The 25,128-nt window shown below is 40.8% G+C and overlaps 1 protein-coding gene across 1 annotated transcript in view; it reads right to left on the bottom strand.

The window, feature by feature from the left end:
• Window positions 1-25,128, bottom strand: part of GNA14 (G protein subunit alpha 14) — a gene marked incomplete at both ends in the record, with an annotated part of 196,951 nt that overhangs the window by 99,091 nt on the left and 72,732 nt on the right. Inside the window, one exon of the mRNA XM_079705895.1 lies at window positions 175-359. Within this exon, the coding sequence (XP_079562021.1) occupies window positions 175-359 (185 nt within the window). The remainder of the gene's footprint in view (window positions 1-174; window positions 360-25,128) is intronic.

The raw sequence follows: 25,128 nt of genomic DNA on the forward strand, positions 1-25,128 counted from the left end.
GTTCCTAAATTCATCGCACTCCTCTGGAGTATCTCTACCCCAGAATCTGAGTTCAAGAGCTTCTTTTGGCCTCTGATGGAAGCACGCAGTAAATCTTTTAGTTCAGATACATATGCTAACCAGAAGAGGATAGCATGCATTCACAAATGGGTCTAACACTCTTAAGCATGTTACCTTATTCTGTTCACACACGTACTGTATCCTCAGGGTATCCATAGCTCTGATCATGGCTTGCATGGCGGTGAATATGTTTTGATAAACTAGCTTCGTGAACCCCTTTCTGTCTTCGTCGCTGTAACCAGACCCATGGATGATTCTCATTTGCTTGATAAAGGTGCTTTTGCCACTTTCTCCAGTTCCTAATAAGACAAAACAAGTGAAAAACGCAGTCAGCAGTCTTTAAAAGGAACAGAGTGAGAAAGAAAGTACCTCCTGGCAGCGGTGGTCAATATCAGGATTAGTAAATTGATGGGGGTGGATTTGGAAAGGGCCTGCCGAATGCTTATGCAAGTTAAGGCTGCAGGTAGTGCCATCCTAAACCCCTGGGCAGAGGGGTCCCCACCCTGGACCCTGTGATTTAGAAGTCCACAAATATCACACGCACACACGCAATTTATTAAGGACACATGAGTGTCCATGTCACTTGGAGTAATCCTAAACATCAGCTCTTGTGACTAACACTGTTTAGGCCCCAGGGAACTGCTCCCCGACATCCCTTGCCCTATGACCTCGAAACAATTGGCATCCATGTCTGAAAGCCCCAAACATTCGAGGGTTTCCCCACTGCTAATACCAGCCATGGCGGCGATGGGGGCTGCTTCAGAGTGCAGGGAGGGTTTGAGCAGCAGAAACACCTGGATGTGAGAAAAGGCTAATTAACTTGTCAATTTCTTTCTTTCAAATACATGAATACAATGGATCCTCGCACAATGAAGCACCATCCCTAGCTGTACCAAATGTCTATATTCTTCGCCCTCCTCATATTCTAATTTGTAGTTCAGGAGATCCTCCAAACTCACAACACTTGCACATGGCAGCCAAGGAACATTTTACAACATCAAACCATCCCTATTGCTCTTAAATTTGCATAGATGTCCAGATAATATGTGTGAAACATGATGCCAGGGCTTTACATTAATATTAGATTGAGATAGTGTTTGAATAGACAGGAAAAGTTGCAGCGTGATAGATATTTGTGTGATGGAATTAAAATATTTTCTTTCTAATATTTTTTGTGATAAAGATAATTTATCTAAGAGATCCCATTACCATGTTTGGAACATAATATACTATATTTATGGTTCATTTTCAAATCCAAGTATTGCTTTAAAGAAGTTTTTTTAACAATTCAGGTTGATATGATCTCAGTAGGGCAAAGTTTCTTCAAATTGGAATTAATGAAAATGATCTCAGAACTAAAATGACTCAATAAAAGTTGGATTCTTCAAATGGGTGAACTGCATATATACGAATATATATACAATATATATTCAATATACCTGTTATTAAAAAGTCATCTAACAGCATTTCTATTAAAACAACACGAATTGTATGAAAATCTTAATTAAAATAATATAATTCGTGATTTTACTATAAAGGCCAAAAATTATGAAATAGGAAATGATGGATTAATTATAAAATATTTTATTATGTATCCAGATCTCATTGACCCAACAGAATACCCAGACAGTTCAGTCATAGTTAAATTCAATCATCTTTGATACTTTGTTGGCTCTTAGTCATATTAAAAACCATAGTTGTACATATTTTTGACATTTTAGTTATAAAGAGATGTTTGTCATGGTAAGAGGATAGAACATATTAATAATGGTTTGTTTGCTTGATTATTGCCTGTAACTATTTAGACTTATGGGATGTGGGTCTCCACCTGTACTCTCGCTGGGAGCCCTGGGAACATCAGGCCCTGGAGAAACATCTAGGGGACTCGAACAATTTTTCCAGGTGAATAATTGAGACAACTCTTAGCATTTGATAAGATCTTTCCTTGTAAGAAAAAAAAAGAAAGGGCTTCCCTGGTGGCGCAGTGGTTGAGAGTCCGCCTGCCGATGCAGGGGACACAGGTTCGTGCTCCGGTCTGCGAAGATTCCCACATGCCGCGGAGTGGCTGGGCCCGTGAGCCATGGCTGCTGAGCCTGCGCGTCCGGAGCCTGTGCTCCGCAGCGGGAGAGGCCACAACAGTGAGAGGCCCGCGTACCGCAAAAAAAAAAAAAAAAAATGTTCCTTCAGGTTGATCTTTCCAAAACACAAACCTGCTTTTCTATGTGTCTCCCCATCCTCAGCTCAAAACCCTCAGTGGCCTCCCCTCAGCTCAGGAAAAAAGACAAAACTCTACTGTGGCCAACAAGGCCACGTGGTCTGGGCCCTCCGTCTTCGCCAGCCTCTTCTCACAACACGCTTTCCTCCTCCCTCTGCACTCCAGCCACACTGGCCTCCTTGTTGCAGCCTTGGCTCATGCTTTGCACGTTCCTGGGATGGTCTTCCTTCATCCCTCTCACGGCTGCTCTTCACCTGGACTGGTCCGCCTGATGAGGTCAAGTCCCCATACTCTAGGTTCTCAGGGTACCATGAACTTCTGGTTGGAGCACCTGTTCCAGCTGCACTTTTGCCCATTAATGTCATTCTTCCTTTGACATACGCCTCCCCTACCAGCCTGTAAGTTTCATAAGGGGAGACAGGGGCCATATTTGTTTTTATTCACACTGCCTCCCCGTGGGCCAGGTATAATGCCTTACACTTGGCACAAGCTTATTAAGCTTTTATAAAATTGTGATAAAATACACACAGCAAAATTTACCATCTTCATTATTTGTAGGTATACAGTTCAGAAGTGTTAAGTATATTCACATTGTTGTGCAATCTCCAGAACCCTTTTCATCCTACGGAACTGAAACTCCACACCCATTAAACAACTCCCCAGTCCTCCCTCCCCCCAGCCACCTTTCTACTTTCTGTATCTAAGAATCTGACCACTCTGGGTACCTCATATAAGGGGAATCACACAGTATTCGTCTTTTTGTGACTGGCTTATCTCACTTAGCATAATACCCTCGTCATTCATGTTGTAGCCTGGGACAGCATTTCCTTCTTTTTTTTTTTTTTTTTTTAAAGACCCTGATTATTGTTTATTTATTTATTTATTTGAATTTATTTATTTTTGTCTGTGTTGGGTGTTTGCTGCACGCGGGCTCTCTCTAGATGTAGCGAGCGGGGGCTACTCTTCATTGCGACGCGCGGGCTTCTTATTGCGGTGGCTTCTCTTGTTGCGGAGCACGGGCTCTAGGCGCGCGGGCTTCAGTAGTTGTGGCACCTGGGCTCAGTAGTAGTGGCTCGCGGGCTCTCGAGTGGAGGATCAGTAGTTGTGGCACACGGGCTTAGTTTCTCCACAGCATGTGGGATCTTCCCGGACCAGGGATCAAACCCGTGTCCCCTGCATTGGCAGGCGGATCCTTAACCACTGCGCCACCAGGGAAGGCCTCCTTCCTTTATAAGTCTTGAATAATACTATTGAATTGAAAGTATTTTTTTGAATACATGATACTGGTAAGGAATTCATCCCATCTCAGCTGCCTTCACTATCCACACATAGGAAAAGAGGTGGCTCATCCTCTCTCAACCACCCAGTGTCCTATGTGGGTAGCAGTGACCTCAACCATGGCAGGAACCACCATGAAAATGGCCAAGCAGGAGCCTTATCCTGATTCTCTGTGACCCTTTCCTGGTTACTCCCCAGTCCTAATAATGGTGACTGTTAGAGAGTCACACTGTGCCTGGTACTCTACACACATTATCTCCTTTGATCCTCACAACCAACCCACGAGGTGTGAACTATTACCGTCACCTTTATCATACAGATGAGAAACCTGGGGCTCATACGGTTCAGTGATCTCTGCAAGTGCACACTGTCAGCAAGAGAAAGAGGGGATTTACTCAATCACACTCTAATGCAGACTCTACTGTCAGAGAAGAACATCGGGATCATGATGAAATGGACTTAGTCATACTGGTCTAATGAGGACAGATGGGCAGTTCACAGCCGCACACTGAACCCTAAGCCCAGGCACACCCACCATCTTGCAGGCGCACACTGTTGGGGCATGAAGAAGAACCTCCCGACAGGTGAGTGTCCTCACAACCTCACAAGCCTCCCTGTTGCCTTACTTCTACCTCCAGAGATGGGAAAGGTGGGCGCCGTCTTCCCAGGTCAGAGATGAGGAAACTGTGAGCCAGCAAACAGGGCAAAGCTGATGCAAATTCAGAGCTGCGGCTAGCAACCGGGCTGCTAAAGCCCTAGCCTTCAAGGTTCAACACAAATAACACCCCCCTAAAGGAATTTTCTTCCCCTTCATCCCCCCAACAGTTAGGCTTGCCCCCTTTAAGCTCTCAAAGTGCCTGTGGACACCCCAGTGGGGCCCATCCCTTAACTGCTTGTTTGCAGATATGTCTCCTGCTACACCCTAAGTCCAAGAAGGGTAAGGCTTGGGAGTCACGCATTTGGGTACCACGAACACTGTGCCTACCATATAGTCAGCTCTCAAAAAATGACTAAATGAAGGAATGAATAGAACAAACATGAGAAGTCAGTTTTCCCCCATTGGTCTTATATCGCAGACAACTGCAGAAAAGTGAGATATGAATTGTCGAAAGATGATTGTGATGAGACCAGTTTCATGATGACTCTTGGCTGCCAAGACCTCGTGTGATAACTGAGGACCTGTGGGAAGACCCTATACGGTCAGAGCTTGGTCTAGAATCCTGAATCAGATTAGATCTCTGCTCTTGCAGAATACTGGGGTTCCCTGCATCTCTTCTATCATGCTGCCACGCTTGCTTCTATTCCACCCCGGCAAGGTTGACCTTGGGTCCAGTGCTACCTTACCCCAAGAGGGAGGTAGGTTAGGTAGGTTAGGTAGGAAGAAGGTTAATATTTCCACACTATATACCACGAAGCTGACGTGAACGGAGAGATTATGTAATTATCACGAGGCACCTGGGATTTGGGCCCTCTTAAGCCAGAAAAATCACTCAAGACTCACCCCAAAGTTCTATGCCAAGGTAGAGGATCTTTTGCATTATAAAGACCATTCACTTACAAAAGGTTAAAGCCAACCCCACCGGCAGCCCCAAACACAGAAACATGTTTAAAAAATCATTGATTTTGCTTTTGGACATGGAAGATTTTGAAAAGAAAAGGTTAAAAATGATTTTAAAGATTAATAAATTAAAGATGATATAAATGTATTTGATCAATACTAATATTTTAAAATGTTCTTCAATTCTACTAATATATTGTGGTTATTTGAAGAATAAAAAACCAAACACAGGGCAAAAAAAGGACAGGTTAAAGGCAAAGAAGAAAGATTGAAAGACACACACCACCTGGGGCTGAGGACAAGAGAGCAAAGAGACTCGATGGGCTGGGGGTGGGGTGAAGGATCCTCTCCCTCTCATTTAAGCCTCAACACAACCCGGTTAGTATCTTCTTTTTCCAGAAGGGAAACTGAATATCAAAAAGATTAGATAGTTTATTTAATCTCAGTCCAAGGTCAAAGTCTGTCCAAGGTGACTCAGCTTGGAAGTGTTTGTTGAGTCTTGGGTCTAAATCTGGGTCTCCGTTGGTACATGCACTTCCCATGATAACACCATGTGCTAGTTTTACACTGAGTGTTTCCCCAAATAAATGGCCAAGTCACACCCTTCTATCAGCTAAGCACTGTCTTCACCTGGTTCTGAGACTCCAACACTTGGAACTTTATCTTTAATTCTTCAGAGCTCTGCTCTAAATGAGACAGTTCCAACAGCAGATGGAGGCTGAGGTGGGGGAGGGTGTGGAAACACGAGACGTAAGTCAGTCTCTGCAATGACAGCTGTGACCAGGACTAGAGGGACCAGTAAACTCAAGCTAAGGATCTGAGTTTCTGTCTGGATGATCTGTCCATTGATGTAAGTGGGGTGTTAAAGTCCCCCACTCCTATTGTGTTACTGTCAATTTCTCCTTTTATTATCTGTTAATATTTGCCTTATATATTGAGGTGCTCCTACGTTGGGTGCATATGTATTTACAATTGTTATATCTTCTTGGATTGATCCCTTGATCATTATGTAACAGTCTTTTTTTTTTTTTTTTTAACATTATTTATTTATTTTTGGCCACGTTGGGTCTTTGTTGCTGCATGCGGGCTTTCTCTAGTTGTGGCGAGCAGGGGCTACTCTTCATTGCAGTGTGTGGGCTTCTCATTGCTGTGGCTTTTCTTGTTGTGGAGCATGGGCTCTAGGCCCACAGGCTTCCGTAGTTGTGGCACGTGGGCTCAGTAGTTGTGGTGCACAGGCTTAGTCGCTCCGCAGAATGTAGGGTCTTCCCAGACCAGGGATCGAACCCATGTCCCCTGCATTGGCAGGTGGATTCTAAACCGCTGCACCACCAGGGAAGTCCCAACAGTGTTTATTTTAAAGTCTATTTTGTCTGATATGAGTATTGCTACTCAGCTTTCTTTTGATTTCCATTTGCATGGAATACCTTTTTCCATCCCCTCACTTTCAGGCTGTATGTGTCTCTAGATCTGAAGTGAGTCTCGTATAGGTAGCATATATACGGGTCTTGTTTTTGTATCCTCACTTCTTCTAAGCAGAAACTCAACACTCAGACATTGAGCACAACCGTTCATTTATTCCACACGAAAGAAAAATCTAAATGATATGATTTTTAGAACGAAAATTATTGGTGATTGGAAGAATAGGTGACTTAGCTTTGACATCCCTCCTAACTGCGTATTAGAATGTGTGGTTTGGGCCAGTCAGTGGCACAGGTCCACTCTGCTTTGTTTCTTATCTCTTTGTGAGAACTTTCTCACTGGCTCTTCCACAAAATCAACATGCTGGTGGACGGCACCTCCAGAGCCTCTGCAGATAGCAGGAGAACTGAGCCCTCACTCTGGGAGCAGCATTCTGGTTCACAGGGAGAGGGGAGCCGTGGCTTGGAAGGCGAACTTTGGTATCAAGTGACCAAGAGATTTAATCAGATGAGACAAAGGGGGACAGGGGAGGGAACCACAGGCCAGAAGGACTTTTGCTCCTGGACCCAATGCTATTAAAATACAGAGCAGGGAAAGGAGTAAAATTACAATTCCATCTCTAGATTCTGTTCCAAATATAAATAAGGGAAATGCCTCCTCTCTTCCACTTAGTTTTTGCTTCACTGTTTTCATATTGGGGGGAAAAAAAACCAACGATGGGTTATAAGTACTTTAAAACTTTCGTTATCATTAAGAGCCTACTAGTTTCAGGTTCTTACTTATCATCATCCTACTACAAATGTGGTCTGTAATAAAATCAGAGGGTAACCTCTGAGTAAGGCACCCTGGTTGTAACAGAGATTCCTCTGAGGGCCTGGTTCGCCTTCCCTGCTTTTGTGCCTGCTGACCTCCAGGCAGGAGACCAATCTGCCTCTTACTAAGTCTCTCACTGCAATGAGATCCTCTGCCGGGATCCTGTGCCTCCCCGCACCTTAAATGTGAGTTACTTCGTTTTCCAGCATACATGCTCAGTAAGTGGTTAATCCGCACTTACGTGGCTTGCTACTTGGGCGTGGTTGACACACATGGATAACCTGTGTTCTATTTAAGTGAAAGCTCACCTCCGCAGGCTTCCTGTGTCTGTGGGTGGTGGGTGTGCACTCTGCAGGGCTGGGAGCTTTCCTCCAGGATGCTTGTTCTTGGCATTCACTTACCAGTGTTTCCCCAAACTCCATTATTTCTGTACTTACCTTGCTATTTTTATCATATACATGTACCATCTGCATGATTATATAATATTAAAAATTTTTTATTTAAATAAGCTTCTTATATAAGGAAACATGAATGTTACGAGTAAAAAACCAGTATCATTTGCCATGGGTAATCAAATTAAATATTTGATTAATTAAATATTATCATAAGACTTTGGTGATATTCCAACTACAAACATCTGGTCTATCCCCCAGTGATCTGGGTATTTCGTCTTGGAAAGTAAAGAGGACAATAATTGGTGTGTATTATGTGAAATGTACTCTTTCACTCTCCATCCTTAAAGGAGCTTTCCCCCTCTTTCTCTTGAGAGGCTTCTGAAATTCTACCCATGAACCTCACACACATACAAAAAAACTGAGGGCTGAAACTGATGTAACTAAAAAGGGGTCAGAAAAATGTCTTAGCACTAAAATTCTAAACTCTGAGATTTGAGAAAGCAGTCTGAGGTTCAAGTTTCAGCTTAACACTCAGAAAGACTCATGGGGAGGAAAAAAAAAAGCTGCTTTTTAGGAGCCAGGAAAGAACCGAGGCCAAAGCAAAAAGGCCTTTCCAAGTGATAGACCAAGAATATCTAAACAGAAAGCCAACTGTTCTAAAGTTTACCTATAATCTTTAGTCAAGACCGCCTCCCTGAGAGTCAAAGGGAGGAGCTGATAAACCTTCTCAGATGGGCAAAGCCAACTCCAATAGTCTGTGTTGTTTTCTGAAACCATCTGGGAGAAGCCATTGTGTTTCAGCTCAGTTTTACAGAAGACGATGTACATAAACAGAACAGAAATGGGGACACAATTCTGTACGTTGGTGTAAATGACTTATGAGACCAACGGGCAGAAGAGGGTATGGACACATTCTGATGTGACTGGCAGGTTGGCTCTATGGGGCCTTATTTCTCTTGTTTCCTCGTGTCTTTGGAGCCTAAAACAGAGCACACAGTAGAAGCCTAATAAATATCTGTGCTTCGGTATTCATTGACTAAGACAACAAGGATGATCACGGTTTGGGAAAGCAGTAGGAAGAGGGTTTGCCTGGCCAAGAGAGGACTCAGGACTAAATGGACGAGTCTGCTGAGTGACAAAGCAGCCTCACACAGGAGCAGGCGCACTGCCACTTGCCCTTTCCAATGAGGACACGCGGGCCCCGGGGCCAGCCACACAGGGAGGTTCAGGTTCTGTATCAGAGTTTCCTGGTAGTTGGGTACTTGAGTTAGGAAAATGCCTTTTGGAATCTTTAAGCAGGAGAGGTTCTTAGTAGCAAAGAGGGTGGCCCGGAGGAAAGTGCCTGGATTTGGGGGCACTCTGCTTGGTCCCCTATAACTCACAGCTGACCTTGGGCAGCAGCCACCCCAGGTGGCGGGAGTTTCTGCACCTGTGAGTGCTGCAATCCTGGTACTTGTTATTCTAAAGATACTGATTCATGAGAGAATCTGGCTAACATTGGGGAAAATTCCAAATGATCCCTTACTGCTATGGTGAGAATGTTTGTGTCCCTCCCACCCCCCCATAAGGCTGAGAAACTTATACCCAAAGAGATGGCATTAGGAGGGCCTTTGGAAGGTGATTAGGTCATGAGAGTGGAGCCCTCATGAATGACATTAGTTCCCTTATAAAGAGAACCCAGAGAGCTCCCTTGCCCCTTCTACCACATGAGGCCACCAGGAGACGTCTGCAGTCTGGAGACCAGCTCTCATCAGAACTCAACCTTAATGGCACCCAGATCTTCAACTTCCAGCCTCCAGACTGTGAGAAATACACCTCTGTTGTGTATGAGCTACCCAGTCTGTGGTATTTCATAGCAGCCTAAATGAACTAAGACATCTACCCAAGTGCCATCCAATGGAGGGAGGGATACTCAATAAAAATGCAGGTTCCTGGGCTCCTCCTTAGTTCAAGTCTGACTCACCCTTGCAGGAGCCTGGCATTATGCATTTTAACCAGAGCTCCAAGGGTTTTGATGCACCCAGTCCATGGACTGGTTGGGAAGCACTTCTCCAGGCTCTCCCAAGAGGAACCTCTACTAATGTAATCTACCTGGGACTGGAATGCTCAAATTTTTACATCATGTTCAGTTTAGCCAGTGGGATTTTATACCAAGTTCCAATTTCATTTCTGCATGAATAAACTATCTCTGTGGGAGCTCTGTTTTTCAATTTCCAGAGTGGAAACAGTTTGAAGGTGCCATAAAGATTCGCTTATTCAAATCAGTCCTCCCCAATCCCCATATCACCATCACAATCATGTCATCTTCCCCAGCCTCTGCTCTTGCAAACAGAAAAGGTGCTGTTTTTCACCATAAAAGGAGAAGTGGCAATGTCCTAGGCATCATAGAACTGGAAACAACTGGACACAGAGTTCACGGCTGCTCTCTCAACAAAAGAGGTAAGTACAAGACTTCTGAAACAAAAAGGAAAAGCCGAAAGAACTTAAGTGATGAGGCTCAATAGACAGTTTGAGATTTTTTTTTTAAAAAAAGAAGCCAACACTAAAACAATGGAGCAGAATTCAAGATGCTGTATCATATTTTATAGTCTTTTTGTTTCATTAATCTACAAAATCATTTGCATTGACTCACCAAGAAAAGCAGCAATGCCAAGTATTTCCTGCCACTTTCTGTCTTTGGGCCTCATTTTGATCAAGATGGTATTTTCAAGTCCAAACTTGATTTCTGAGCAGTTCTTATATCAGGCAAAGCCAAAAGATCATGCTAACAATTTTCAATCACAAAGATTTTTTGAAAAAATGTTTTTCTAATTTGAAGTATCAGACATAATGTACTTCTCATATTTGCCACAAGTGTATTTAAAAGTTCAAATGCAAGGAGACAGCAAGGCTACTTTTTACACTAAATTAATTTGAGCTATTTACCTACACAACCAAATTTCTATAATTTGTTAGAAATGTGGTATTGGTAAAAAATTCAATACAAATATTCAGCTTAGAATTAACTGCTTTATGTCAGGAAATGGTTGTCATTAACTGACATGCATCTCTTGCATGTAGTCAACATGATCCAGAGATCTTTGTTACTAGCCAGACATTCCAACTGACCCTTCCACAAAGAGTTACACAATTTTGCTTGTTCTGTGTCAATAGCTCGTCTGTATAAGTTTCCGGAAAAGTAACAAAATATACAGAATCTTAAGAAACAAATGCCTGTTAGTGACAAAACTCTATTTTGGAAAATGCTGAGGACATCAGTTACTTTTCCCTAAAAATGAATAAACCACACAAAGGATAGGGAGGAAACTATTCAAATAATCTCTGTGGTTTACAGCTGAAATATTAGCAATCCCATTAGAAGTAAAACTCATTTCACTTATAAGGAGGGTCAAGAGGTCACTTTCTGCTCTATGACTCTAACTCATAATTGTTTTATTTTTTAAAAAGACAAATTGTAAGCATTTTCATAAATGATTTTAGAATCCTCCACAGTTCACTGCTCTTCCTGAAAATTGACACTTCCCTCATTCTTACAGAAACGTTTACCAAGAAATCATACCACCAGGGCACTGATAAGACTTAAGCCTCTCAACCTTTGAAAGGATATGAGGAATCATATAACCCCAGAATGGTCAACACAGGGAGGAGTCTAAAGTCAGAACTTGTTCCTTCACAAGTTATGATTGTCTAAAAGCTGAATTTTTGCTCATGTTGAAAAAGAATAGGAGGAATGATAGAGAAAAGACAAAAATTACTTAAAGGAAAAGAGGAAGCTCTAAAAAGATAGGATGGACTTAAAATCTTCAAACCTCAATAAGGGCAGGCAAGGAGATAAGATATCTATTTTGAAATACTAAAGCATCTTGCTGAAACACGGGGAGTATCTGACCCACCCTTCTATCCATCCTCCTCCACTCCAAAGATAAATTTAAATGAAAATAAGTTAAATTGTAGTTAAACAAAAGTAGACACTAGTGCAATTAAATGCAGGTTCAGGTTAAGAATGAAAGCACAGAGAATTTCAAAACCGTGGGACTTTCAAAGTACCATGCACTATCATCCACTTTGGATGGTTCTCAAAAAAATTGTTCTCTTGAAGTCCTTCTCACCATTCTGGCAGAATATGAAATTAGTTTTATTCAGATTTAAGTAGAGTAAACCCCTCCGCCCCCACCCATGGTTTGAATTTCTGCAGTTTCAGTTACCTGTGGTCAACCGTGGTCTGAAAATATTAAATGGAAAATTCCAGAAATAAATAATTCTTAAGTTTTAAATTGCACACCCTTCTGAGTAGCATAATGAAAGCTTGCACCATCTCAGTCTGTCCTGCCTGGGATGTGAGTCACCCCTATATCCAGCATATCCCATCCATTAGTCACTTAGTAGCTAGGTGGTTATCAGATTGACTGTCCAGTTATCGCAGTGCTTGTGTTCAAGGCACCCTTTTTTTTACTTAATAATGGCCCCAAGGCACAAGAGTAGTGACACTGACAATTTGGATATGCCTATGAGAAGGCATAAAGTGCTTTCTTTAAGAGAAAAGGTAAAAATTCTCAACTTAATAAGAAAAGAAAAAAAAAACCCATATGCTGAGGTGGCTAAGATCTATGGAAAGAATGAATCTTCTATCTGTGAAGTTGTGAAGAAGGAAAAAGAAATCCATGCTAGTTTTGCTGTTGCATCTCAAACTGCAACAAGTTATGGCCACAATGTGTGGTAAGTACTTAGTTAAGATAGAAAAGGCATTAAATTTATACAATATTTTGAGAGAGGGACCACATTCACATAACTTTTATTACAGTATATTATTAGAATTGTTCTATTTTATTATTAGTTACGTTGTTAATCTCTTACTGTGCCTAATTTATAAGTTAAACTTTATCATAGGTATGTATGTATAGGAAAAAACATAGTGCATATATATATATATATATATATAGAGAGAGAGAGAGAGAGAGAGAGAGAGAAAGAGAGAGAGAGAGAGAGAGAGAGAGAAAATTCAGTACTATGTGTGGTTTCAGGTATCCACTGGAGGTCTTTTATATTTATCTATTTATGCATTTATTTGGCTGCACAGGGTCTTAGTTGCGGCACGTGCGATCTTTGTTGCCACATGTAGGATCTTTAGTTGCGGCATGCAGACTCTTAGTTGCAGCATGTGGGATCTAGTTCCTGGACCAGGGATTGAACCCAGGCCCCCTACATTGGGAGTGCGGGGTCTTAACCACTGGACCACCAGGGAAGTCCCTCCACTGGAGGTCTTGGAATGTATCCCCCATAGATAAAGGGGGACTACTGTAGATATCCAAAAAGGTGTATGGTGCCTTTCAGCACCACTGTGATCAAAATATGTGAATTCACCCTTAAAGGTCCAGTTCAAGAATACATGGGTTAAGTAATACCAAGATATTGGCAATGTTGTATCAACCATGTAAAACTCAGGTCCTGTCATTTCTGCCTTCCTTTCTCCATCCCAGGAGGCCAGCTGGCTCCCAGGCCAACTCATCCATCTTATTGCACTGTTCCACCATCGCTTTTACCATGAATGCCCCTGCATTCCCAGGTAGAAAGACTCATTCTCTTCTTCTTGTTCCTACTATATCTTTACATACCATTATTACAGCCTTGTCATGATGTTTATATGTCTTCCCATTAGTCCGTGATTTTGCTTAGATTAGGAACTCTCTTCTCTACCTTTGAACCCTAGCACCTTGGACAACACCTGCCCTAGAGTAGGTGCTCACTAACTGTCTGAATGTTTGAAGAATTCCCTAATACCACTTTCCTTAGCATTCCTCAACTAATCACCAAAAAACCTTGGACTCTTTCCTACCATTTAATTCCCAGGGGTCTTTCCCAATGTAAATGAAATATGTTCTCCTGCTTTAATTCTTCTCTCAGTCCCCAAAACAACAAACAATTTTGTGCCAACTCAGAAACTTGAGTTCTCATCAAATGGTCTTCATTATGGCTTCACCCTCTGAAAGAAAGAAGTTTCTTTTTTGGTGTACAGCTGTGAATCAAGTAACATCACAGTCTAATTCAGGACGTGCTTAGAGTCATTCCAGTCATTATTTATTCAGCATATGCTGAGTGCCTGGGCTGGGCTCTGATTCTAAGGAATGAGTCTCCACCTCAGTGGGGAAGGCCAACTCTGTCATTTCCTTTCCTCCAGCCCAAGATCCATTTGAGCCTCAGTCTTCCCAGAACCATGGACTCCAGGATGGCTAAGACAAAAACATTTGGTCAAGAGTTTTTCAATATGTCTCTTACTGATATCCAAAAAAAATTACTTAAATATATATATATGCATATATAATTTCCAAGTGACAACCTAATGATTCATGAGTAATACTAATCTCTAGTTCCACTCATCAAGACCTCTTTGGGGGTAGATGTTTGCAAAAACAGGCTGGACCCCTCTCTCCAGGGTGGGTTAAAATGACCAGGAAAAGGTCTTCCTCCTTCTTTTTTTTTTTTTTTTCTTGAAATATAGTTGGTTTACAATGTTTTGTTAATTTCTGCTGTACAGCAAAGTGATTCAGTTATACAAATATATATACATTCTTTTCTTCAATATTCTTTTCCATTACGGTTGAATATAGTTCCCTGTGCTATACAGTAGGACCTTGTTGTTTATCCATTCTATACATAGTAGTTTGAGGATGACCATGTCTTCTGATTGTCCAGGACCAGCCCTAGTTTATACCAGTTGTCCTGAGATAATTATTAATAGTATCCTTTCTCATTCTCAAAAGTGTCCTGGTCTGGATAATAAAGTATATGGTCACTCTCAGTATAACTCTGCCATATTGGGGTTGTCAGAGACTTTACAGCCTCCTCTGGCATTACAACACTAATTTACTGCTTAAACATACAGCTTAAGATAAGAAAATCAATAACCAACAGCTTTTTCTTTTCATAAACCTCCACCTTAACAAAAAACAATTTTTCAGTAAGACAATTGTGGGAGTGGCTGACATTTTTCTCATATGGGAAGGATGTACTCTTTGACTTTGCTGTAAAACCAGCTGAACAACATAACCCAAGTAGCTGCTTTGTTACAGACAGTGGGAAAATGTACGCAAAAGAGGTCATGTCAACTAAAAGAAATCTGTATATGATAGCTATTATTTGTATTAATTATATCTCCAGTGACCCACCTACAGGAAAAAAAACTTTCCACTAAAAGCCAATTTGATGTCACTTCTAAGGCTGTAATTAAACATATAAAAGAAATTCTGTTGTTACAAGGAAAAAAAGAGGCAAATAAGCTCTCTCTTTTTTGTTCCATCAACACTGGGATGCCTTTGCTGGGATAATAACTAAGGGATAGTCCTCCAAGGTGTGGGTAAGCAAAGGAGAAAAATTTGAGGATTACTTTCATTTTACCCCAATGATACAGATAAGTTCTTATAGTCTTTTCTTTGGAATGATGGAGAAAGCAGTATAGAAAAATAATTAAAGCCAAGCACTCCATTTGCGGTTGAGTATTTTTTCTTGGAGTAAAGGGACTATCCTTGTTGGAATCCGAAATTTGTAATATGCTAGAAAGCTGTTTGACCTTAGACAAATTACTTAAACTCTCTGAACCTCAGTTTCCTCATCAATTAAGTGGGCAGAATAATACTGTAATAGGCAAGAACAAATCTGATACCGTATTAGATAGATCTGTTCCTTTTCCTGTGCGTAGTCATGCTGGCTCTGCACCTTTTGTAAAAGAATGTTGCCTATAGCATGAAATATACAGGATAGCCTAGTCTCAGGGCTCTGACTTTTAAGAGTCCATTCCGATGGAGATAAAAAGTTGCAGAACAGAGAATAACATTTGTCTTGTTGGAGGTTTACAGGAACATCGTGACCTGACCTACTGGACAGATGTGAGAACAAAGGATTCCAACACTAAGAAGTCTGCAATGACAAACCACATCCCTCCCTCACCTTGTCTTTAAAAACGCTTTGCTGGGACTTCCCTGGCGGTCCAATGGTTGAGGACTTCACCTTCCAATGCAGGAGGTGAGGGTTCGACCCCTGGTCGGGGAGCTAAGATCCCACGTGCCTCGTGGCCAAGGGAACAACGCATAGGGTAGAGGCAGTGTTGAGGCAAATTCAATAAAGACTTTAAAAATGAACACATCAGAAAAAATTTCTTAAAAAAAATAAAAAGTAAAATAAAATAAAATAAAAATGCTTTGCTGAAACCCTTCGAGGAATTTGGGGCTTTTTGGGAACGAGCCACCCGTCTCCTTGCATGGCCCTGCAATAAACCTTTCTCTGCTCCAAACTGCGACGTTTTGGTTTGTTTGGCCTTACTATGCGTCGGGCACAAGATCTTATGTGCAGTAACAATACCATTCCTATCATCATTTGTTGTGAGAATTAAAATTGCTTTAATTCTAGAAAGCAGAATTCAAATATTAATTATTATGATGAGTGATAACTGTGGAAGTAGAGAGGAAGAAGGAAATGTATTGGTTTGGAAGACTGAATGCATTTGCAAGAGAAGGTTAGAAGCAGGAATTATAACCTTTGAGACCAGGAACTTGGTGGCATTTCTAAAACAATGAGGAAGTTAGAAGTGGTGCGTGTATTTGTTTCCTAGGCTGCTGTAACAAAGTGCCACAAACTGGGTGGCTTAAAACAATAGACGTTTATTCTCTCACCAGAGGCTCTGAAACAGAATCTGTTCCTTGCTTCTCTCCTAGCCTCTGGTGGCGGCTGACAGTCCTTGATGCTACTTGGTCTGGAGCAGCATAACTCCAATCTGTGCCTTTGTCTTCACACGGCCAACATTCTTGTGTGTGTGTGTGTCCGTCCAAATTTAATTCACCTTATAAGGACACCAGTCAGAATGGATTTGGGGCCCACCCTAATCCAGTAGGACCACATCTTGGCTTGATTACATCTGCAAAGATGCTATTTCCAAATAAGCTCACATTCATAGGTTCCAAATTCATCAGGAATTGGGGGAGCACCCTGGTTAACCCAGTGCAGTGCCTGTTTGGGAAAGGTGATCACAGGCTCACACTCAGAGAAACCTGATATAATAATTACTGGTAGGATTTTACAGAAATGAAAAGACTAACAGGGGATTCCTCTATGTTTTCCAAACAGAGCAAACTTTTAATACTTCTAGTATGAAAGGGGAAAGGGCTCTTCATTCTTTCCACTTGTCTTAACCATCATTTGGACTGTTTGCAGGATCCTAAAGAATTTTCTCTTTACAGCTTTTCCCCTCCCACTTATTTTGTATGTGAAGCACCTTCCAAAACTCAAATTACTTTATTAGGTGTAACTGTGGGTGAGCAATTAAGTTTCTGCATCAGTGAGGCAACATCACTTTAATGTCATCAGCAACAACCCCAGAAGTTTAGAGTCAGGGATTGCATTCCCATTTTGTTTGGTCAGCACATTGTTCAGTTTTTTATTTTTTTTAATTTTTATTTCTTTTTTGCGGTACGCGGGCCTCTCACTGTTGTGGCCTCTTCTCAATTTCTATTGATTAAAGAGTCCAAGAACCCAGGTCGGGCACAAAACCAGTCACATGACTTTACTCCATTTCACCCCAAATTCCCTTCCTTAACAATTAGGGGTTAGCTTTTTCCCTCGTTAACCAGTTGTTTTGTAATTATTCTCAGTTCAGCTTTTATCTCCCCAAAACTCGATTAAAAATAGCTTTGTATTTTGTATCCTCCCACAATACCCAGCCTCCCAATCTGCACAGAACAGACATTCCAGCGTCTGCTGGCTAAAAACAAAAGGGCCAGCAAAACAACATCCTGCAATTATTCTCATATTCCAGAGCTTGACACAGTGCCACCTTTAGAGTTGACAAAGGAGCTTCCCAACTTTAGAGGGCCTTGTTCTGGCCCTCTTTCATCTCTCCCCATCCAGCGGGGCCATGAGGCCCCAGGGCCAAGGACACATACCCACTTCTAGTCCATGTCCTCTCCCCAGCTTCAAGGCCATGCTCAAGGTACTTGAGATCCTGGAAAGTGGCCCCCCACCCGCTTTCAGGGCCTACATAGGCCCTTCCCCAATCCACCCACTTGAGGGTGAGCATGACACAGGTGTGCACATCCTTAGGCCTGAAAGGTAGCCAAGAGACAGACATGTGTGAGGCGTTGTGGACAAAGCTTGGATGTGCTGGCCTGAGTGCATGCAGAGCCCTTTGCAGTGTGCATGGGAGGTGGTGGTGACAAAGGGACACCAGCCAGGGGCTTCCATTTGTACTCCTGCTCAGGCCCTACAAATGTTAAGTGCCTCCCTGGCTTGACACACACATGGGGTTGAAGAGGTAAATATCCATGGCAACTACTCTTATTTCTCACTTTTACCCAGGACATACTCTCCCAACCTGGATATATTTTGGTATATAGTGATATCTACCCAGTACAGAAACATCTGACTTTTAGTTATTTGCTGAAAGGATGATAGACTAAAAGAAAGAGTACTTGTTTTCACCCAGGGTTTTTAAGAACTGAAGGAAACTTCAAAAGCAGGTAAGAATGGTTCATGCTATTTGCTAAGTATGCTAAGATTCTTCTGAGTTAGCCAGTGCTTCTGGACCAGCCATATCACCCAGGATAATTGGGAGTGATGTCATGGGATCACATTTAAATCAATATCCACCCTGAAATAACCATCATCATCCAGACACGTGCATTATCATAAAATGCATTCAAGTTAGGCACTACAGTGTGAAATCAATTTGACAATACTAATTAAAAGTGCATTTAAAGTATCTTCAAAGTAGCCATTACATCACACTTTATATATTCTCCTATAATCTAACCATTATCTACACTTTGAAATCCAAACGGAATCTAATGGGAGACGGAAATGAGGTGGCCTTGGCAGGGCTTTTACCAGAGTTAGGTTGTCCAAAGGAGAAACAAGATTAGTTATAGGCTATAGTGTGCATATTAAAATGGTCACTTCCAAGACTTCCCTGGTGGTCCAGTGGTTAAGAATCCACCTTCCAATGCAAGGGACGCAGGTTCAATCCCTGGTCGGGGAACTAAGATCCCACATGCTGCGGGGCAACTAAGCCCACACGCCACAACTAGAGAGCCCACATGCTGCAACTACAGAGCCCACGCGCTCTGGAGCCCACCCGCTGCAACTACTGAGCTCGCGCACCACAAGTAGAGAGAAGCTTGTGCGCCACAAGTAGAGAGAAGCCCGTGCGCCGCAACAAAGAGCCCGCAAACCACAATGAAAGATCCCACGTGCCGCAACCAAGACCCGATGCAGCCAAAAATAAATAAGTAAATAAATATTTTAATAAATAAATAAATAAAATGGTCACTTCCATACTCACTCTCATACACTGAAAATTTAGTTACATTAGGTCTCAAGATCAGACGTGAGATGTTCTCTTACTGGTATAATATTGTGGGCCTAATGCCTGCTTTAAATCTTCTATGAAACTGAAAATTCAGTTCTGATTTTCCTGATGGAAACAGTGAATATTTCCAAGCAGTCTGCTTAGTTTTCCCCTGCCCCTACCCCCATTTGAACATATATGGATGAAATTTTTTCCATGATGGAATGAAGAGGAAAAATTTCAACCTCTGGCAGATTAGCTAAGACTTTTCATTATACTTTATGCAGAACTTTTGTGCCTGCAAATCAGCAACCACCCAAATCAAGAGTCCTTGGCTCATGTGTTTGCACAGTTTGATGTACATCCTCTAGCTATTCTTTTCCTCCTCTCCCTCCTCATTCTTTTTCAAATTCTGAATCTTCTTGGGTTTCTGGAGGATACAATTTTCATTCATCTACTAAGTTTTTACAATCCAAATTCTGTCCTGCAGATAAGCAGGGTCTTTAACTTTCTCTATCCTGATTGTGACATCTGGTCAACCACCAGCTGGCATAAACTCACCTTCTGTCCACCTCAGCCTGCCCTCTTCCCCCATGAAGTACAACTGTGGCAGACATAAGACTAGTCAAGAGATTAGTTCAATTGGGATCTCCTTAGACATATACACATGCTCACCCATTCACCCTTCCAAGTGACCCCAAATCACTAGGCCATCAGATTCTGAAGCTGTTTCCAGACTGAAGCTGCAGCTCTCTATCATGGAACCCTCCCCTGCTCCTAAAGTCTGGTCAGTTCCAGCCCCACAGGAGGAAATATAGTAAAAAATGCATGAAAAGGATTATTCTCCTATCAGATCCGAGCAGCATCTTTAGGAAACAAGAAACAGTAAGAAAAAGGGGGTTGGTGCCATGTTCTTTGTTTTTCTTAAAAGACAATCATTTTCATCTTCTTGGCATATATGGTAGAAAATATGCACAGTGATTTTAGAATGACAATATTTGCAATACAGCCTTAATACAAAGAAACCGAAGCATTCAGCTATTCCCAAAAAGCTCTAATATAAAACAGAAAGAATCTATAAATCTATAATATCCAGATTCTAGGGGATTATTTATTTATGTGTTTGCTTTTTTTGGTTTATTTTTGTGGGGAGTTAGTGGTAAAAAATGAAGGAACTGTGGAGGCTTTGAGAGACTGAGAGATCAGCAAATCTGAGAAAAAGATTTAGAAATGAAAATAATATGAGAAAACATGCTCTGAGCATTTTTAGATTCTTAAAACCTTGGGTTTTGGCACAAAACAGAATTTGTTGATGAACCTTCCTAACTAGCGTTGAAAACTGACACTCTTCTTAGTCTTGTACTCTGAAGTATGATACAGGTTACATTAATTGGTAAATTAGGTTATCTTTTTTGTTATGGCATATTAGTTATAATAATTACTTTCTGCTCCTTTAAGAATTCCAAGATCACCTTACAAAGGATGATTACTCTCTGATACAATAAAGGAAACAAATGAAGACCCAGCAAGTGGGCAGGAGCAATCTCTTCCAAAATGATCTACCATTGTAGCCCTACTTAGCCTTGATACATCAGAGAAACAAGAGCTAATTTAAAAATCATTATTTTACCTTAGTTGTTTTTTTTTTTAATGCCTCAAACATTTTGGGTGCTTGTAACCAAATAAAATTAGTCTGGTTAAGAACTACCATGCCTATAACAATGAGAGTCTAATTTATTTTCCGTCTAGCATCAAGCAATGGAAACCTTGCCAGACAATGAAAATGAAACACTGTAATGCAGGCTAACAGGAGAAAAGCAAAAGTAACTCACCCAGGGTTTTCTAAAGGTTGCTGTCTGCTGTATCATGATGAAAATCCAGATAAGGACCAACTCCCATTTACCTAGTGATGATGTGACCTTCTGGAAAAACACGTCTCAAGAAAAAAGGCCTATCAAGATCCCAAACTAGGTTTATGGAAGCTAACAATTCTCATACATCACTCAGAGGAGCTTCATAAATATTTATCATGGATGAAATGGTAAAATCCCAATTATTAGACTTGCTCTTATTTCCCCTCCTCCAACCTAACTCTTGGATATGGCAAAGCTCCTTCCTTTGTACCTCTAAGGCTATGCAAGAGACAGAGACAGGGAGAGGGGGAGGCTAGGACTGTTTATGTAGAAACTGTGTGTCCCAGGCACTGCTCCTACCATTTGCATAAATGGCATTTCAATAAACAGTGTTGGGACTAGATCTTAACCATAAGGGAAAAAATCAGATCTGTATGGCACATCAAAATCAATCCCAGATGAATTAAAGATTTATATACAAAAAATTTAAATAATCAATATATGTCAAGAAAGTAAAGGTGAAAATTTGTCCAATACTGCATAGGGGAAGTTCAGATTTTTAAATTATAAACAAAATGTAAAATACACCATTAAAAAAAAACATGAAAAAACAAAGGCTTTGCTAGGCAAAAACTGTTCTAACATAACAAAGAATTTATATTCTTCAGTGAAAGAGCTATTGCAAATCAATTTTTAAAAGACAACATCAATAGAAGAGAAAACATGGAAAGTACAAAAAGGCAATTCATAAAAAGAGAATACAAGTAGGCATATGAAAAATGTTTCGCCTCACTATAATGAAAGAGTACAAATGAAAACCATGAGGTGCCGTATTTTGTCTATTAGAGGGGCAAATTTGAAAAAACTCCAGTGTTCGTGGGAATATAAGAAAACAGACTCCCCACTCCAATTTATCCCTGCAGCACCTGTGCAGCAATATGAAGCAACAGGACAGCTTGGATCAACTTCAAAATGTGTCATGTCATCCAGAAATTCCAATTCTAGGATTTCAGAAGAAATTGTTGGACAAGTAGCCAAATATAAATATAATGGACAGTGATCACAGCATTAAACACAATAGCAAAAAAAAAAAAAAAATTAACTGCACAGTGGTAGGTGACGAAATCAATTAGTTATGGTGACTATACAATGGAAATAGTATATAGCTAAGAAAATCAATGTAGATAGTTACTTACTGACATGAAATGATGTTTCTAGTACAGTGAATGAAAAAGTAACAGAAAAAACTGGAGGGAGAACAGTAAAGGTGAAGAGGGCTCCCAGTGCTCAAATTCTAGGTCGGCCACTCACCTGCTGCCTAACCTTGAACCTCAATGACTGACTGTGGAAAATGGGAATGACAATAGTACGTGCACTTAAACCAGTGCTTAGCCCATAGCAAACACTCAATGAGTGTCAGTGTTACTTTAAGGTAAAAGTGATCTGGATTATTTTTGTGCTTGCATACACACACACACATACATATACTTGTAAGTCAGAATTATCGTCACCAAATGTTAATCACTGGGTAGTACAGATATAGTGTTTGTTTTTATTACTTATTCATAAAAGTAAACAAAATTCTATCCACATTTGGTTAGGAGCATCCATGTCTATCAGTTGTCAAAGTTTAAACCTAAGAGTTTTTGCTAAAAAATTTTTTTTTAAGTTTTAGTATCAGTTTTACTGTCACGAAGAGCAGGGACCCAGTCTGTTCTGTTTCCTCTCTGTTCTCAATGTGAGGGCTTCATATCCTGTAGGCTATTCTAATATTAAAGTTAACGATTTATATGAATTTTAAACTGATACTATTAATGCATCACTGAAAAAACTTCATACCCCTAAGATAACTGTGGCAAAACATTCTCTGACAAGACTTCTGGCTGAAAGGTCTATGTTTATAAAATGAAGAATTGAGCTGCATTATATTTTTTTCCTAAATTTTCAGAAAAAATGGAAGAATCCTGCTCTAAATTGCTCACAGACATGGAGCTTATTACCCTGTGCTGGAAGCCAAATTGGGATCTCATTTCGACTTTGACAAAGATAAAATCTTATAGTTAAATTACATGTTTTTGTGGCTGATTTTTCTTTTTTAAAATGCAAATGTAAAAGTTGATAACTTTTTTATCCAACTAACTAGCAAAAATTAAAGTGAGATAATAACAAAATGTTGGTGAATGTCTGGGGAAGTTGAAATTTTCATGCATGGCTGTTGGGAACAATAAATTAGTACAGATGCTTTGGAGAGACTTTGGCAGTATTTATTTATTTATTTATTTATTTATTTATGTATTTATTTATTTATGGCTGCGTTGGGTCTTTGTTGCTGCCTGCGGGCTTTCTCTAGTTGCGGCGAACGGGGGCTACTCTTCATTGTGGCATGTGGGCTTCTCATTGTGGTGGCTTCTCTTGTTGTGGAGCACAGGCTATAGGCACGTAGGCTTCAGTAGTTGTGGCATGCGGGCTCAGTAATTGTGGCTCATGGGCTCTAGAGCGCGGGCTCAGTACTTGTGGCACATGGGCTTAGCTGCTCCACGGCATGTGAGATCTTCCCAGACTAGGGATCAAACCGATGTCCCCTGCATTGGAAGGCGGATTCTTAACCACTGCTCCACCAGGGAAGTCCCAGCAGTATTTTTTAAAATAAAAATATACATATTCTAGATTGGTACTATATGATACTCTGCAATTATTTAATTTCTTAGGCATGATCACTATATTGTGGTTATATAAGAGAATGACCTTGTTATTAGAAGATCTGTGGCGGAATATTTAGGAGTGAAGTCTAAAACTTTAAAGATTCAGTTTTTAAAAAAACTTAAACACATACATACATGTGTGTGTATATTGGGATGGCCAAAAAGTTTGTTCGGTTTTTCCCGTAAGATGGTTCTAGTAGCACTTAGTTGTCTTTAACTTCATTGGAAAGAACTTTGTTAGACTGTATTGTGACAGCTGTCATATCAGCATGCATTTTAAAAGAACTTATCAAAATTGGTGAATTTTTGTCATCATTTTAATACTGAAGATGGAAGGAAACAAAGCAACATTTTCAGCATATTATGCTTTATTAGTTCAAGAAAGGTAAAAATGCAAGTGAAATGCAAAAAAAGATTTGTGCAGTGTATGGAGAAGGTACTGTGACTGATCAAACATGTCAAAAGTGGTTTGCAAAGTTTTCTGCTGGAAATTTCTTGCTGGACGATGCTCCACGGTCAGGTGAAGTTGATAGTGATCAAATCCAGACATAAATTGAGAACAACCAATGTTATACCACGCGGGAGATAGCCAACATACTCAAAATATTCAGATCAAGCACTGAAAATCATTTGCACCACTTGGTTATGTTAATCACTTTGATGTTTGGGTTCCACATAAGTTAAGGGAAAAAAACCTCTTGACCGTGTTTCTGCATGCAATTCTCTATTTAAATGTAATGGAAACGTTCTGTTTTTAAAACAAATTGTGATGGGCGATGAAAAGTGGATATTTTACAGTAATGTGGAACAGAAGAGATCGTGGGGCAAGCGGAATGAACCAACACCAGCCATACCAAAGGCCGGTCTTCATCCAAAGAAGGTGATGCTGTGTATATGGTGGGATTGGAAGGGAGTTCTCTATTACGAGCTCCTTCTGGAAAACCTAACAATTAATTCCACCAAGTACTGCTCCCAATTAAACCAAATGAAAGTAGCACTCGACGAAAAGTGTCCAGAATTAGTCAAGAGAAAATGCATAATCTTCCATCAGGATAACGCAAGACCACATGTTTCTACCAGGCAAAAAACTGTTACGGATTGGCTGGGAAGTTCTGATTCATCCTCTGTATTCACTAGACACTGACCTTCGGATTGCTATTTATTTCAGTCTTTACACAATTCTCGAATGGAAAAAATTTCAATTCCCTGGAAGGCTGTAAAAGGCACCTGGAACAGTTCTTTGCTCAAAAAGATAAAAAGTTTTGGGAAGATGGAATTATGAACCCAAGGTAACAGTATTAGGAGGTGAGGCCTTTAGGAGGTGCTTAGATCATAAGGGTTCCACCCTCACAGGATTAGTCCCCTCATAAAAGAGACTCCAGAGAGTTACTTTTCCTCCTTCTGCCATGTGAGGACACAGTGAAAAGATGTAGTCTACAAACCGGGAAGGAGGCCTTCACCAGACGCAATCTGCTGGCACCTTGATCTTGGACTTTCCAGCCTCCA

This window comes from Hyperoodon ampullatus (genome assembly GCF_949752795.1).
Source record: "Hyperoodon ampullatus genome assembly, chromosome: 6".
Lineage (NCBI taxonomy): Eukaryota > Metazoa > Chordata > Mammalia > Artiodactyla > Ziphiidae > Hyperoodon > Hyperoodon ampullatus.